General features: G+C 45.9%; 1 protein-coding gene across 2 annotated transcripts in view; it reads left to right on the forward strand.

The window, feature by feature from the left end:
- OTOA (otoancorin) overlaps positions 1–15,497 on the forward strand; it is a 67,534-nt gene extending 52,037 nt beyond the window's left edge. For both annotated transcript variants that reach the window (XM_055340870.1, XM_055340871.1), the window contains exons 24-28: positions 5,058–5,200; positions 5,423–5,559; positions 6,104–6,201; positions 9,216–9,411; positions 15,427–15,497. In XM_055340870.1, the coding sequence (XP_055196845.1) occupies positions 5,058–5,200; positions 5,423–5,559; positions 6,104–6,201; positions 9,216–9,411; positions 15,427–15,497 (645 nt within the window). The remainder of the gene's footprint in view (positions 1–5,057; positions 5,201–5,422; positions 5,560–6,103; positions 6,202–9,215; positions 9,412–15,426) is intronic.
- Positions 15,498–17,068: the final 1,571 nt, after the last annotated feature.

The raw sequence follows: 17,068 nt of genomic DNA on the forward strand, positions 1-17,068 counted from the left end.
AAAGGGGAATCTTAGCAGCTCAGTGGTATCTTCATGCTCAGGTAGCCCTTCCTCAGTGGTCATTATTCATTCATTCATTCATTCGTTCATTCATTCATTCATCCATTCATTCATGAGAGACACAGAGAGAGAAAGAGAGAGAGGGGCAGAGACACAGAGGGAGAAGCAGGCTCCATCCAGGGAGCCCGACATGGGACTCGATTCCGGGTCTCCAGGATCACACCCTGGGCCGAAGGCGGCACTACACCACTGAGCCACCCAGGGATCCCCCAGTGGTCATTTTCAATACCAGGTTTATATTTTATCTAATTAGCATCACAAAGGAGTGTCCCCCTTGCACTAATTTTTGAAAAAACTCCAGCATTGACTCCTGTTATGCAGTTCCCCACCCCAAGCAGTCAGAAGTAGAATATGTTAGTTGGCTAGGAAAGCATCATGGAGTGGGGTCCATCTCAACATGACCCTGTGAACTGACAGTAGGGCATGGGAATTTGGGAGGCTGCATAAAGGCCCCCGAAGACATCTATGTCCCAATCCCTGCTTGCTCTGAAAATGCTTAGGTGGCAAAAGGAATTTTACAGAATAATTAATTTAAGGATCTTGAGTTGGGAGGATTCTCTTGATGAGCCCAGTGTAATCAAAAGGGTCCTTATGAGAAGGAGACAGAAGGCCACAGATACAGGAGGCCATATGACAATGGAAGCAGGATACAGAGAAAGATTTAAAAGCACTAGGCTGCTGATTCTGAAGTTGGAGGATGCAGCTACAAGCAGCCTCTGGAAGCTAGAAAAGGCAAGGAAATAAATTCTCTCTAGAGCCTCCAGAAGGAACACACCCTGCCAATCCACTTTAGGACTAAGAACCTCCAAAATTGTAAGAGAATAAACCTGTGTTGTTCTAATCCACTGAATTTGTGGTAATTTGTTACAGCAGCAAAGAAACCTCCCTTTGTTGGTGTTCTCAAAAAAAGGGAAGATGGGTGCTGGGTAGGCAAAATCAATGCATGTCCTCTACTCGCATGAGCTTTTTGGAGTCGGGATTGCCATGTCCCATACCATACTCTGAGTGGTATTCAAACAGAACACAGTATGAATTGCACTCCCCGCTCCCCTGCCCCACCAGAGCTGGGTAGCATGGGAGCCCTGGCCATGAGGATTATGTGAGCCAATACATGTGAAACATTTTGAACAATGCCTGGCACATAGTATTTATTCAATAAAAATGAATTGTTTTCATTGTTGTAGTCACTGATGCTATCATCATCATCATCATCATCATCACCACCACCACCATCACACCACATTTCCTCTCTCTGGCATCTGGCCTCATTTGCAAGATGGTCTAAACTCAGCAATCTGAGGTTCTTTCCATCCTGACATTCTATAATAACTGATTTTGACTGTTTGAGAAGTGCCACATCACCCTTTGGATATTAAAATCCTTCTATTTGCAGTCTGGGAGAAAACAGAAAAATATATCCAACTTAGAAACTAGAGTATCTCTTTCCCTTTGGACCAATTTTAATTCCCGTGGATGCCAGTGAGATTTATCAATATGTTTGAAGAGCTTATGAAAACCTAACATTTGCATATATCATTTGCAGTCAGTTCCTCAACTTTCACTCCCAATCAAACCCTTAAATGCATGTTTCTAGATTAATAGTCAGACCTGGTGGAACTACATTAACAGAGTTCAGTTTAAAAACCAATATAAGGGGAGAAAAAACTATTAGAGAAGCCAGAGGGATGAACAGAGAGATTGAAATCTTCCAGCTATTCATTTTTCAGAGGGTTAATATTGCCTAAAAGTGTTAGTATTAATTGTCTTGGAATCATTACGGATATACTGGTCCAGTCATTCAAGCAAATATATTTTGGCTTATCACCTTGCAGGCTGAGCTTGCATTTTCCAGGTTCCAGTGGCAAGACAATTTAATACTGCATCTTCAAAGTAATTTTATTTGAATTGTATTTTCGCACTTTCATTTTAAAATGGGCACGCCTGATAGTTGGGGAGCACAAATTGTTATGAGTCAACTAGTGAAACCTGATTGTGAAACCTTAATAGGAAAAGTTCAAAAACAACCCCAAATCTCTTCTCTTCATACCCAAATATCTTCACTGGCTAAGAGTACAGGCTCTGGAACCAGACCACCCGGGTTTTAATCCTAGCACCATTATTTACCAGCTGTGTAGCCGTGGCTTAGTTACTTTCCTCTCTGTGCTTCTGTTCCTCATCCATGAGAATAAGAATAATATTAATATTTCACAGGGTAGGGGCACCTGGGTGTCTCAGTAGTTGAGTGTCTGCCTTTGGCTTAGGTCGTGATCCCAGGGTCCTGGGATCAAGTCCCATGTGGGGCTCCCCACACGGAGTCTGCTTCTCCCTCTGCCTGTGTTTCTGCCTCTCTGTGTCTCTCATTAATAAATAAATAAAACCTTAAAAAAATTTCACAGGGTAGTTGAGGGCTATATGTATATGTAAATGTAAAGTGCTGGCACATGCAAACATTCAGTAAATATTAGCTATTATTATTTTGGACATACATTCCCAGTCAGACATTTAAGTCTGAGTGTGATATTACTGAAACTCCCCTATAGAACCTGTAGGCTTTGTAATCCCTGAGGGCAATTTCATGAAGACACTGGTCAGTCTGATTTGCAGAAACAGGAAATGTCCCCAAAGTCAATCCATCATGTGGAAGCAGCAATCCGATGCCATTTCAAAGGAGTACATATTGCCTACAACTTCTGTAGATCACTCACTCAGATATTCATTCATTCATTTAAAAGTCCTTGTGCCAAGTGGTTGGGTTATGATGGGAATGAGCTGGGTATATTGTGTGTCTTTAGGGAATTCTACTTGGTGATACAAGACAAAAAACTGAACCCAGTGAAAAATGTTTTTAAATTGTTATAATTGATAACAGAAAGTGGGCAAGGTGTTCATGGTAATAGGAAGGGAGGCTATTTGAGATAGGGGAATCAGGCAGTCTTCCCTGGAGAGGTAGAATTTAAACAGAACTGGGGGATGGGAAGGCAATAGACATGAAAAGTGGAAACCCGATGCATTGGGTTTCCACTTCTCATGTCCTATTTCCATGAATCTATTCTTCCTATTTCCTATTTCCAATAGCCTGTTCCCATAGGTCTGTTTAAATTCTACCTCTCCAGGGAAGCCTGCCTGATTCCCCTATTTCAAATAGCCTCCCTTCCTATTTCCATGAATCTATTCTTCCTATTCCTCCTATTTCCAATAGCTTCCCTTCCTATACCCTGTGAATCTTTGCCAACACTTTCTCTCCATACTGTGATGATTCTCAGTGTGTGATGGGATGAACTGTTGATAAAAGGAGATGGGAAGACTCATAGTATCCCTGTGACCCTCACTCCCATTCAGATGTTTGTCTTTGGATGTCTTATCCCCATCTTTGTCTTGTGAGCTCTTGTCCTCTTGTAATCTTATGCACCTGCCCCTATGAGCACAGAGGGATCCAGACTTTATTATATAGCTCATCTCCAAAGGAGTGACTTGAATCCTTCCTCAGGTGCAACATAGGTAGAGCAAGTGATTCAGGGTTCATTTAATTACAAGTGGAAGAAAAACCAACTTAAAGTGGTTTGACCAGGCAAAAAAATGTATTGGCTCCCATAATTGGAAAGTTCAAGGGTAGAGTTTAGATATGGCTGGATCCTGAGTCTTCAATATTATGATCAAGAATCTGTCTCTCACCATTTTTTGACTCTGCTTTCCTTTGTGTTGGCTTCAGTCAGTGGCAGGCTCATGCCATGTGGTGAATTCTAGCAGATTCAGGTTTATCCTTCCAAGTTCCAATCCAGAGTAAAGAATGTTCTTCCAGAGAAAAAAGACTGTTTTATTCTCCTCTTTCAATTAGGACACCCCTAATTATTCCAGTCAAAATCCTGGATTGATTGGATCACATGCCCAATCTAGAACAAATCATGGGAGCCAGGTTAAGGGAAGACAAGTCAGGACTCAGCCGTAGCATCACCCCTGGAACTCAGAAGGCAGTTAGCTCCAACTGAACCCCATGAAGTAAGAGTGTGGGAGGGGTGGCTCTCCAGAGAAAGCCACGGATAGTGAACGGCCACTGTGCAAGAATTTCAGGGATTCTACACTGCAGCCGTCTTAAAGCTCATTAAAGAGATCTCCCTGTGGTTTCCAGTACCAAAGCATTTGATATACTATCTAGAATTGAAGAGAGAGGGACAAACCTATTTATGTAGGACTTTAAAAAAAGAAAAATTCACTGTGGCTGAGATAGTCAGGGAAGACTTCATGAAGAAGGTGACATTTGACTTGAACCCCCCTAAATAAAAAGATGGTTGAGTTTTAACAGTTGGAAAGGCAGGAAGCACATTTCAGATGTGAGGGATGATTTGAGCAAAGGCAGAAAAGCAGACTATTAAAAGGTTTTGTCAGAAAGTTCTGGAAACAGATGCTGGGAAAGTTTGGATCCTGATGCAGGAGAACTTAAATGAGCAAACTATCTGAAGGTCATGAGTGACTGGAGAAAATAAGCTAGCAGACACAGACATGGGATACAGTTTCTATAATGCTGGTAAAGGATACAAGAGTTTCACTGCCAAAACACACTTTCTTGGATGAGGGGACACACTCACACACTCACTCGAAGCAGCACTTGAGGAACATGAGCCTGGATGCAGTGGCTAGGATGGTTTGGAACAAGGAGTGTGTCCAGAGAAGGACAGTGGGGATTGGTCAGGAGGCTACTGCTGTAGCTCAGTTATCCTCTCAGGCCTTGGATTTTCATCATCCCTGGATCATTCGTCTTTTTTTAAAAAAATATTTTATTCATTTATTTATTCATGAGAGAGAGAGAGAGAGAGAGAGAAAGTGAGAGAGAGAGGCAGAGACATAGGCAGAGGGAGAAACAGGCTCCCTGTGGGGAGCCTGATGTGGGACTCGATCCCAGGACCCTGGTATCACATCCTGAGCCAAAGGCAGATGCTCAACCACTGAGCTACTCAGGCATCCCTGGGTCATTCATCTTTTATTCTTCCTTATTTTTCTAGGCTAAATCCATTCTCCAAGGGTTCCTGGAGGATTCGGGCTACAGTGTCCAGGATCTGAAGAGCTTCCACTTAGTAGGACTTGGTACAACCCTGTGTGCTATGAACATCACCGAAATCTCACTTATAAAAATCTCAGAATTCAGGTAAGTAAACCAGTAGTGTTCAAAATGGCAAATGATTGATTGACCAGCTCATTCATTCAGCAAGATGTTCTGTACTTCCTGATGCTTTGTCACCTTTCGGGGCTAAAATAAGGAGTGGAATCAGCTGGATCCTTTCTGGATGCTGAGCCTACCTACCTTCTGCGCACCCATTGTGTCTGGAGAGTCCCCCAGGCTCACACTGTATTCTTCCCTCTTAACTAGGGTGGTAATGGCCAGAATTGGGACCCTGCTCTGCAGCATCCACATCTTGGCTGAGTTTAAGAGGAAGGCAGAAGTTGTATTTGGGCATCCCACCAAGTGGTCCAGCTCTGTCCTGCAGGAGCTTGGGACTATTGCAGGTAAGAGGCACCTTGAGCATGCCTTCTCTCCCTTTCCAACCTTAAATCTCGGGACAAAAACAAAATAATAATAATAATAATAATAACAACAACAACAACAAAAGAATCCTTGGCTGTATGTAGTGAACATCTCTAAAGTTACAGTAGATCTTAGATTCATGACTTGAGGTTGCAGAGGGTAGGGTCTACAAATCTGCTCTTTAAACGGGCTCTTTTGGTGCTTCTTGTGACACTAAAATAGTTTAGGATGTGATTTAATTGGCTTCTAAATAGTTTTATACACAATCTGAATTGCATAAAGTGAAGCTCCTTTTGGGCATACTTTTCGTTGTAAGAGACCAATCAGGGCTAATGTGACCCACTTTCTTTTTTTTAATTGGAGTTGATTAAGGAACTTGATTTTCCAGTGTGATTTTCAGGGCTTTTTGTAAGGAATGACGCTTGCCTAGAACACACAGATCTGTACATTATGCAGCACCATTAATAAAACAAGTAGAGTTCCGATGGCTTGAACTAAACCCTCATGATTCCTTTTTCTCCCCAGCTGGATTAACTAAGGAAGAGCTCCAAATGCTGGACAAGGATCTGATGCCATATTTCCAGCCATCAGCAATCAAATGCCTTCCTGATGAGATATTCAAAGTAGGTACTCAGTTCCTCAAGGAAAATAGGAGCTTGACCCCATTTCAAATCACATAAGGGAACAGATGGCAGGCCTTGGATTCTGGGGGCTTGCAACCAGATTTCTGCTGATAGGGCCAGAGGAGAACTGTATGCCAACAATGAATGGGTCATGAGATAATTTTAGGTTTAAACACATTTTTTCCTTAAAATTTTATGCTTTAATTGTATTTCCTTTCTTCATAGCAAGCTGTATTGATTTTCTATTTATGGTGGTATGAGAGGTTCATATTTCTTTATCCAAAACCCTTGGGGGCAGATAGATACATTTCCAAATTCAGTATTTTTCAGATTTTAGAAAGATCACTCTGAATCTGCAGTATAACTTAACACTCCCAGCAGTGTCTGGGAAAGCACCTTATACATTAATATTTCTGTGAAGAAGTCAGTGGTGCCACACTAATTGGAATAAATAGAGACTATTAAAGGACCTTACATCAGTTCAGGTTTTGCAGGCAGATAAGTGTGTCTTAAACTTTGGAAAAAACCTTCAGTTTTGAGATTTTTTTTGGACTTCAGAATTGCTGATGAGGTATTATGGACCTGTATAACATTTCCTTTTTAAATAAATCAAAGTAAAAATATTTTTGTTGATTTAAAGAGAAGTATTGAGAAAACCTCGACAGGACAGGTGATAAACTGCTATAGAAAAAAATTGAGGAGGTAGCATTGGATCAACTAAGGTAGGGAAATAGGGTAGTCGGTAAGGGGTCCTTGCTCTGTGTCCCCATACAAGCTTAGGGGAGTGTTTGGTGGGGACAGTCTGCTCCGATGAGTAGTGGCCCTGGTGTTCTTGCTTGCTGAGTAACTTGGAAATAAGTTCTATCCACCACAACTGTGCAAGACGCACAAACGAGGTCGGACAAACTCCCATGATGTCTCATCACCAGTTCGTTTCAAGATGGTTAGCCGACCTTGAGTGGCTTTAGAACACAGGACAGTTTCTAGCACAAAGTAGGTGAAATAGATGTTTGGGGGGCTCTACATGGCATAGGTGGCTTGGTTCTGGATGCTGGCATGTTGCTGAGCACTTTCCGCTGGTCTTGTTCAGAGTGCTCTTTGTGGTTCTTTCCTTGTTCAGCTATTTGTCTTTTTTAGAAATTTCGAGGTACACCAGTGATGCCCTGGTGAAGGGATATAACCCAGTGCCTTTGGGGCTTTAGGAGTAACATGACGGTGCAGTGGCCTGGGTAGAGTCTGAGCTGAAGTGTGTAAACTTAGCTCTATCCAAGGAGAAGCTGCTTCTCATCTTTGGCACATCACATCAGTGCAGTGCATATGACAATATGGGCCCAGTATTACTGGATCTTCCTTTTCTTTTTTAAGATATCAGAGGTCTCCATTTTTGTGTGAAACCTGCTGATAATTAAATGTTGGCAACCACTTTGAATTTATTTTTTTAAAACACAATCCAGTAGGCCTAGAGATTCACTCTGGCCTCTGGCTTGCCAGTCAGCCATACTGGAAAAATAGGCAATTTTTATAATGCAGACTCTGTGTTAATAGTAGATGTAAGGTGTAAGCCAGAGGAGTACCTGTATTGTGTGTGTGTGTGTATGTGTATGTGTGAGGAGGTGGGGGTAGGGGAAGGAGGTGATGCTGGCCTTGCATGACAGGTTAACTAGGTCAAGGGAGGAATATTGTTCTAGGCAGAAGGAAGCACACAACAGAGGTACTTCCTCCTGAGGGCTACAAATATGGGTGTTCATTCTCCTGCAAGTGAAGAGTGCTGGTGGGAAGGCAGCTGGACAGGTGGGCTTGGCCCAAAGCATGGAGGCCCCATTGCCACATTCAGGAGCTGGAATTGTGTCCTGGAAGGGGAAGGGAAAGGTTCTAAGGGGGATGACACAATTTGAGGGAAACATCTCCCTAGACAGGGAATAAGAAGAAGGTGAAGGAAGAAAGAGAGGAGTGGATGAGGGAGGCATAACCCCTTTCCCAGAATCTTTGGGACCCTTAGAAAATAAGCAGCATGACTTTAGAAGCCTCTCTACAAATTCAGAATCCTGCCATCCCATCTTATTCCACACCCACTGAAACTAGCCACCAAGTCCTCTGAGCTAGAAGCACCTTGAGTAACATCTTGTTCTGTGTCCTCAAAGGCAGTGTGCTTGGCAGGAGTTCCCACTTCCGGTGTCCATGGCGGCCGTCACTAATGGATTACCAGGCCTTTCCTCCGCTGAGACCCTTACAGGATTCAACCCTGTGGAGTGCAGGCAGGCATGCCAGAGGGTCAGAATACACATGGGCGATGAGTTCTCGTGCCATCCCACATCTAGTCCAAAGGCCCAGAGAGGCTGTGAAATTTGCTCAAAATCACGTAGCTAGCCTATGGCAGAGCTGGGACACATCAGACCTTTGGCTGTTAGGCCTGTGTTTTCTCCTCCATCAGTGTTTCTCTGGTCCTGGACGTGAAGCCTGGGGTGAGGGGGAGGTACCACACCCCACTTAATGTTAATTCGGTCTTGCCCCGAATTAACACTAAGTCACACAGTGAGAAAATCATGACTTTCTTTTCAACTCTCCTTTAATGCTGATTACTTCAAGGAGGGAGTCTCAGTTTGGAGCTAAAACGTCTTAAACACCTCCATAACATTTCAAGGCTCCTTCTCTTTATCATTTTTTTAAGAGGCCTCGGGTTCAGACATTGCTGGCCAGCAAAGCCAGCTAGAATTCAGTAACCTTCATGCCTTTTGGCTTATTGTTAATGATTGCTGATGGCAAAGTCACTCTGGTCTTCCATTTTTGGGGAGATTTCCACCTAACGTTTTACATTTTTTTTTTTTAAAGTACATTTATTCTAGTAGCGAAAAGAGCTAAGTGATTTTTAAGGAAAATTCCCAAGAGGAGAACAAATGGTACACGGGTGTGGCAAAATTGTGCGGGCCCTCGGCGGGTGACTGCGGTTTGGGAAGGCCGAGGAGGGCCCCCCTCCACCCACCCCCTGAGGGTGCTGGCCCCTTTCTCCGCTGCAGGAGCTGTCCGCGGAGCAGATCGCATGGCTGGGCCCCGAGAACGCGGCGGCGGTGACCCCGGGTCAGCGGCGGCAGCTCAGCCTGGTGCAGCTGCAGAGCCTCCGGCGGGCGCTAGATGGCGCCAACACTCGCTCCTGGCCGGACACGCCCGCGAGCGCCCGGCCCACCTGGGCCCCTTCCTCGGGTTCTCCTCCTGGTGAGCGGGACCCTCGGCCCCGGCCCCCACCCCTAGCCCCCTTTTCCCTGCCCCTCAGTACCCCCTCTGCCCGGCCTGGGGCGGGGAGGTTCCTAAGATTCAGAGTGGGGCCTCTCACTGTCTTTGGAGACTCTGCCTTCGGAGGGAAATCCGAAGTCCCTACCAAGCTCTGTAAATGACCCCCTCCGGCTGCGCGGTCAGGTCACCTGGGGGAACTTTTAAAACAGCCGGGTTCACGGTCCCCACCCAGAGCTCATGGAATCAGACTCTCTCGGGACTAAATGCATTTCAGCGGTTCCTTTGCATCCTATCCTACCTCCTTCTCCCTGACCAGTTTTTTTTTTTTAATTTTTATTATTTACTTATTAAGGAGAGAAAGAGAGCCCGAGAGCACAAGCAGGGAGGGGGAGGGGCAGATGGAGAGGGAGAAGCAGGCTACCCGCTTTGCAGGGAGCTCGATGCAGGACTCAACCCCAAGACCCTAAGATCATGACCTGAGTTAAAGGCAGATGCTCAACCGAAGGAGCCACCCAGGCCCCCCCACCCCCCCTCCCCCGACCAGAATTAATTAATACATCCAACCAGCATATATTGGGCACCTACTAGGTGTCAGGCCTGCAGCAGGGGCTGGGAATACAGATGTGAGCAAGACAGGTAAGGCTGTCTTTTGAATGAACAAGATGATTTCACACCTGGGAAGACCAGGAAGGAAGGAGGCAGAGGGAGGTGGTGGTGGCTAGGGCTGAGCTAGGATATGGGGGTCGGGAGCGTGTGGCTTTCCTTGCCTTTCTTATTCCTCTCTTCCCTCCCCCTATGTCACTTCTCTGTGACCCCTTCTATCTTTAGTGAGCACCATTTTTGGACTAAGTGTGATGTTGGGCTCTGGGGAGATAGCAGTGACCAAGCTAGATGTGCCCTCACTGAGCTCTCAGGAGAGCATGGGGGCGAGGGAAGACATACAAAGCCAGGCGACCATGAAGCAGTATGACAGAGAACACAGGCACTAAGGGAACACGGGGGCGAGGCGCTAAGCGAGGCTTGGGGGATCAGGGAATGGCCCCATAATTCCCCAAAGACAGTAATAGCTAAATTGCAGCCCAAGCTGGGGAGAATATGGACTCCGCCCCATGGGGCCAGTGTCCCAGGTAGAGAGAGCAGCATGAGCGAATACCCAGCGAGCATCCAGAACTTGATGCTCAAAACCTCCACTCTACCTTTTCCTGACCTGAATATCTCCCTCCATCTGCCCCCAGCCTTTCCCTGGGTTTGAAGAACTGGGAGATTCCCAATTTCTACAGCTACAAGTGGCCAGAGGTGGCACTTACAAACAGGAGCCATTACCTTTGATTTGGTATTATTATTATTATTTTAAAGATTCATTTATTTATTTGGGGGGGGGGTGGAGAGAGGCAGAGGGAGAGGGAGAGAATCCCAACCAGACTCTCTACTGAGCATGGAGCCCAAATCGGGGCTCTATCCCACAACCCTGAGATCACGACCTGAGCTGAAATCAAGAGTTTGATGCTTGACCAACTGAGCCACCCAGGTGCCCCTGATTTAATATTATTTTAAAAACTTTTCACTGAAGTATAATATGCATTTATTTATTTATATTAGAGAGAGAGAGAGAAAGAAAGGGGTGGGAGTGGGGCAGGGGGCTGAACGAGAGAGACTTAAGCAGGCTCCATGCCCAGTGCAGAGTGATCTCATGACCCTGAGATCATGACCTGAGCTGAAATTGAGTTAGACACCTAACAACTGAGCCACCCAGGAGCCCCTAAAAATTATTTTTAAATATGTTTTGTGTGTAATACGTAACACACATGAGGTAATGCACAGGATTCAAAAGTGTAAGGTCAGAAAAAGAACGTCTCTCTGTCCCCTCGTCACCTAGTTCCTTCTCCAAAGGCCAATAATGTTACCAGCTTGTGTATTTGTCCAGAGATAGTGTAGACTTATCCATAGATTATCTCTGCATTTTCTTTTCTTTTTTGTTATCTCTGCATTTTCATAAAAGGTTGTTATACCCTTTGTTCTGTACCTTGCATAGCTCACCTAACAGTTTATCTTGGAGACAGTTCTGTATTTGTACCTAGGAGCCATGCAATTGTTGGTTTTCTGGCTACACCATAATTGTATTTAACCAGATGTGTACAGATGGATATTTCCATTTTTTCTATTTTTTTTAAAACTATTACAAACAAAGCTTCAGGGAATAGCCTTTTATCATTTGCATCTGTTTGAGTAGATCTGTGGGATAAAATCTTCAAAGTGAGATTGCTGGGTCAGAGGGTGTATGCATTTTTAATTTTTTTTTATAAATTAATTTTTATTGGTGTTCAATTTACCAACATACAGAATAACACCCAGTGCTCATCCCGTCAAGTGTACCCCTCAGTGCCCGTCACCCATTCACCCCCACCCCCTCCCCCTCCACCACCCCTAGTTCATTTCCCAGAATTAGAAGTCTTTATGTTCTGTCTCCCTTTCTGATATTTCTCACACATTTCTTCTCCCTTCCCTTATATTCCCTTTCGCTATCATTCATATTCCCCAAATGAATGAGAACATACACTGTTTGTCCTTCTCCGGTTACTGTGGCCAAGTTCAAAAAGGGTGTTGCCTGAGTTCTTCTCTGGGATTTTGATGGAATCTTGTCTCACATTTAGATCTTTCATCCATTTTGAGTTTATCTTTGTGTATGGTGCATGAGAGTGGTCCAGTTTCATTCTTCTGCATGTGGATGTCCAATTTTCCCAGCACCATTTATTGAAGAGACTGTCTTTCTTCTAGTGGATCGTCTTTCCTCCTTTATTGTATATTAGTTGAGCATAAAGTTCAGGGTCCACTTCTGGGTTCTCTGTTCTGTTCCATTGATCTATATGTCTGTTTTTGTGCCAGTACCACACTGTCTTGATGAACACAGCTTTGTAGTACAACCTGAAATCTGGCATTGTGATGCCCCCAGATATGGTTTTCTTTTTTTTAAAATTCCCCTGGCTGTTTGGGGTCTTTTCTGATTCCACACAAATCTTAAAATAATTTGTTCTAAGTCTCTGAAGAAAGTCCATGGTATTTTGATAGGGATTGCATTATACGTGTAAATTGCCCTGGGTAACATTGACATTTTCACAATATTAATTCTGCCAATCCATGAGCATGGAATATTTTTCCATCTCTTTGTGTCTTCCTCAATTTCTTTCAGAAGTGTTCTGTAGTTTTTAGGGTATATTTTGAGAACCATTTGAATGGTAAATGGTTCTCCAACCTTTTATTTTCAGGTTGTAGGTGTCCTTCTGTCTAAAATGAGTCTCTTGTAGACAGCAAATAGATGGGTCCTGTTTTTTTATCCAGTCTGAAACTCTGCGCCTTTTGATGGGGTCATTAAGCCCATTCACGTTCAGAGTTACTTGAACTTCTTCTTAAAGGGGAGTTTTAAGAGTCCCCCTTAAAATTTCTTGCAGAGCTGGTTTGGAGGTCACATATTCTTTCAGTTCCTGCCTGTCTTGGAAGCTCTTTATCTCTCCTTCCATTTTGAATGAGAGCCTTGCTGGATAAAGTATTCTTGGTTGCATGTTCTTCTCATTTAGGACCCTGAATATATCCTGCCAGCCCTTTCTGGCCTGCCAGGTCTCTGTGGAGAGGTCTGCTGTTACCCTAATATTCCTCCCCATGAAAGTCAGGGACTTCTTGTCTCTTGCTGCTTTAAGGATCTTCTCTTTATCTTTGGAATTTGCAAGCTTCACTATTAGATGTCGAGGTGTTGAACGGTTTTTATTGATTTTAGGGGGGGATCTCTCTATTTCCTGGATCTGAATGCCTGTTTCCCTTCCCAGATTGGGAAAGTTTTCAGCTAGGATTTGTTCAAATACATATTCTGGCCCTCTGTCCCTTTCGGCGCCCTCGGGAACCCCAATTAAACGTAGGTTTTTCTTCCTTAGAGTGTCGTTCATTTCCCTTAATCTGTCTTCATGGTTCTTTAATTGTTTATCTCTTTTTTCCTCAGTTTCCCTCTTTGCCATTAACTTGTCTTCTATGTCACTCACTCGTTCTTCCACCTCGTTAACCCTCGTCGTTAGGACTTCTAGTTTGGATTGCATCTCATTCAATTGATTTTTAATTTCTGCCTGATTGGATCTAAATTCTGCAGTCATGAAGTCTCGTGAGGCCTTAATGCTTTTTTCTAGAGCCACCAGTAGCTGTATAATGGTGCTTCTGAATTGGCTTTCTGACATCGAAGTGTAATCCAGATTTTGTAACTCTGTGGGAAAGAGGGCTGTTTCTGATTCTTTCTTTTGAAGTGAGGTTTTCCTTCTAGTCATTTTGCTCAGTGCAGAGTGGCCAAAAACAAGTTGTATTGGAACACGGGGGAGTATCTCTGGTCCGTCTAGCTGGTCTTCTGGGGGAGGGGCCTGCTGTGCTGATTTTCAGGTGTCAGCACTTGGGGGAGCTGCTCTGCCCCTGCCTGCTGCAGGGCTCAGCGGGGGTTGTTTACCCCGTGGGACCCAGGGAGGAACAGCAGTAGTTGCTGTGGCAACTCTGGAAGCCTGGATTCAGCCTCCGCAGGAACTACGGGGCTCGGGGCTCTCGGTTCTCTGTCCGCAGGGCCTGGAGGCTCCGGGGCGGGGCCGCTGATCTGCTCAGCTCGGGGCAGGAGCGTCCTCGCTGTCCTGGGCCCTCCCGGCCTCTGCCTGTCCCGGGGGAGGCCGGATCCTGGGCTGTGTCCCGGCGCCCTGTGCTCTGGGGCCTGCGCTGTTGGATTCGCGCTCCCGCCCCGCAGCCCCCTCCCTGGAGCCGCTCCCGAGCCCCTCCGAGCTGCTCCGGCCCCGCCGTGCGCGCTGCAGCCCTTAGGGAGCTCGGAGCACTCTCCTGCGCTCGCAGGTGTCTGTTAGTGTCCCCGGGAGCCCGAGGGCATCCCCGCTCTCCTGGGTCCTGCTCCAACTCCCTGCGGGCCCCTTTCCCCCGGGAAGGTTGGTGCAGCTCCTGCTCCTCCGGGACGGGGCTCTCCTGTCCTGGGGACACTCGCCCCGGCCTCAGCCCGGCTCCTCGCGGGGCCCCTCCCCCTCCGAGGCCTTTTGTTTCTTTATTTCTTTTTCCCCATCTTCCTACCTTGATAGAAGCGCGGACTCTTCTCACTGTAGCATTCCAGCTGGTCTCTCTTTACATCTCAGGCTGAATTCGTAGATTTTCAGGATGGTTTGAAGGTTATCTAGGTAACTTGGTGGGGACAGGCGATTTGGGGACCCTGCTCTTCCGCCATCTTGCCCCTCCCCCCCTGCATTTTTAATTTTGATGGATATTGCCACATCTCCTATAGAGAGACAGGATCAGTTTTCCCTTGATCCAGCAGTGTCAGAGAGTAGTGTCCCCACTGGACCCTGGATTCCTTCCCTTCACCCCACAGGCCCTTCCTGTGGTCGAGGCATTCCTTAATCTCTTGTATCCTAAATTTGCTGCATTATCAGGATCACCTGGGAGAAATCCTTAACATAGATATTCCATGGCCTCATCCCAGGCTTGCTCAATCACAATCTCCAGGGGATGATTCTGGAATTTGCATTTTTTCTCTAAGATTTTGTATTTATTTGAGAGAGAGAGTGTGTGTGAGCAAGCATGTGCATGAGCAGAAGGGGGAGGGGCAGAGAGCAAGGTTGCTGAGCAGGGAGCCCAACATGGGCTTGATCCCAGGACCCTGAGATCATGACCTGAGCCACCCAGGTGCCCCCTGAAATTGGTATTTTTAACAGTCTCCTCAGGTGACTCGACTAAGGCAGCTCAGCTACAAGCTTATTCACACAATATCATTTAATTTTTACTCCCCTGCCACTCTCTTTGCCCCCAACCCCCGGACCCCCTGCTTTGGGGCCACTATTCCTGTTTCAGAGAAGAGCAAATAGCATTCCAGGAGATGAAATGAGTGGTCCAGAGGGAGACCCAGGGAGCTGCCCTGCCCTGCTGTGTCTGCCCATTGTCGCCAGCTGCTGAGACCTCCTGTGCTCTCCTGTTTCCTTCTAGGAGCCCCTAGCACCTGGGGTCTTTGGCTTGGCTGTCCTCTGCTGGTTATCGTGCCTGAGACCATGTGGTGAGTGCGTGTGCACACCGCCTTTGGTGCCCAAGCAGCTGGCCCCACTGTGTGGAAACAGAGCACTTCAGACTGTGAGACCCCTACCCCACCCCACAGCCTCCCCTGGGGGCAGGGAGACCCCAGGGCCTTGAAAGTTAAAAGGCACCAAAAGGAAGAATAATTATTAAAAATGATTTTTAGGGATCCCTGGGTGGCGCAGCGGTTTGGCGCCTGCCTTTGGCCCAGGGCGCGATCCTGGAGACCCAGGATCGAATCCCGCGTCCGGCTCCCGGTGCATGGAGCCTGCTTCTCCCTCTGCCTATGTCTCTGCCTCTCTCTCTTTCTGTGACTATCATAAAATTAAAAAAATAAATAAATAAATAAAAATGATTTTTAAAAGGTCTCAAGCTGGCTTGTGTCCTCAGCAGGGAGCCATTCTCTGCCCCATTTCAGCCTCTCTTGCTTTCTGGCTCAGAGACAGAGAGAAACTGTGGGGGTGGGGAGGGGAAGGGTGTTTTCTCTCAACAGCATGAGGACTTTTTTTTTTTTTAAAGATTTTATTTATTTATTCATGAGAGACCCAGAGAGAGAGGCAGAGACACAAGGCAGAGGGAGAAGCAGGCTCCATGCAGGGAGCCCAACGTAGGACTCGATCTCGGGTCTCCAGGATCACGCCCTAGACTGAAGCCAGGGCTAAACCACTGAACCACCTGGGCTGCCCCAGCATGAGGACTTTATGTAGAATTTCCTGCCCTCCTTCCAGAGAGAGAGATACTGGGGAGTGGCAGGAGCTGGCAAAGGCACCATTTTAGCCAGGGCCTGATCTGGCTTCTAATCTGGCTTAATGTCCCTTACTCAGAGCTACAGGCTGTATTGGATTTCTCCTTAGATATTTAGCAGAGCTGAAATAAATGAATCCCTCCACAGAAGCCAATATTCCTGCCCGATTGCTGGGACTAATTGATGTTTGGTGGGCATGGCATTGCTTGGAAATTAAAACATTTAACATGGCTCAACATTAAATCAATTTTTAAATACATTTTCCAGATGCCTCCCATTTCCTTGGGAGTCAGCTGAATAAATGGCTGTGGAGTTATCAGTTAAGCTTTCAAAAAATTCTTTTTTTGATGAAGGTGTTGGCTCTTCAGGTTTTAAGTTGCTCTGGGCTTTGGGGATGGGTTGAAATAAAAGAATATAGTGTAAGTCAGTCACCCATGTGATTATAGCCCAGCAAAGCAAGCCCACCGGCCCAATCCTTTGGAGGCTGAGAGGGATGGAGTTACTTCTGGAAATTTGCAAGATGCTCTCTGCCTCTGGCTCAGGAGAGGGGGACGGCAGTGTGCTTTGCCACCTCCCAGGCGTTACACCATCTCAAAAATAGCAATCAGAGTTGTTTCTCATGACTTCCCTCAGGTAGCAAGTTAGGCATCTAGAGCACTTGTGTTCTGCTATCAGCACGCCCTGGATCCTTTTCCTGGTCACGCATCCGCAATAGATGTCTCATCTAGATAAGAAGAAAAGCTTGCCTGAGTTCCCCCAAATCTCTGGTGTTCATAAGAGGTGGGTGGATTTTAAAAAGCAGCACGGGTAGGT

The sequence above is a fragment of the Nyctereutes procyonoides genome, unplaced genomic scaffold (assembly GCF_905146905.1).
Source record: "Nyctereutes procyonoides isolate TBG_1078 unplaced genomic scaffold, NYPRO_anot_genome, whole genome shotgun sequence".
Taxonomy (NCBI): domain Eukaryota; kingdom Metazoa; phylum Chordata; class Mammalia; order Carnivora; family Canidae; genus Nyctereutes; species Nyctereutes procyonoides.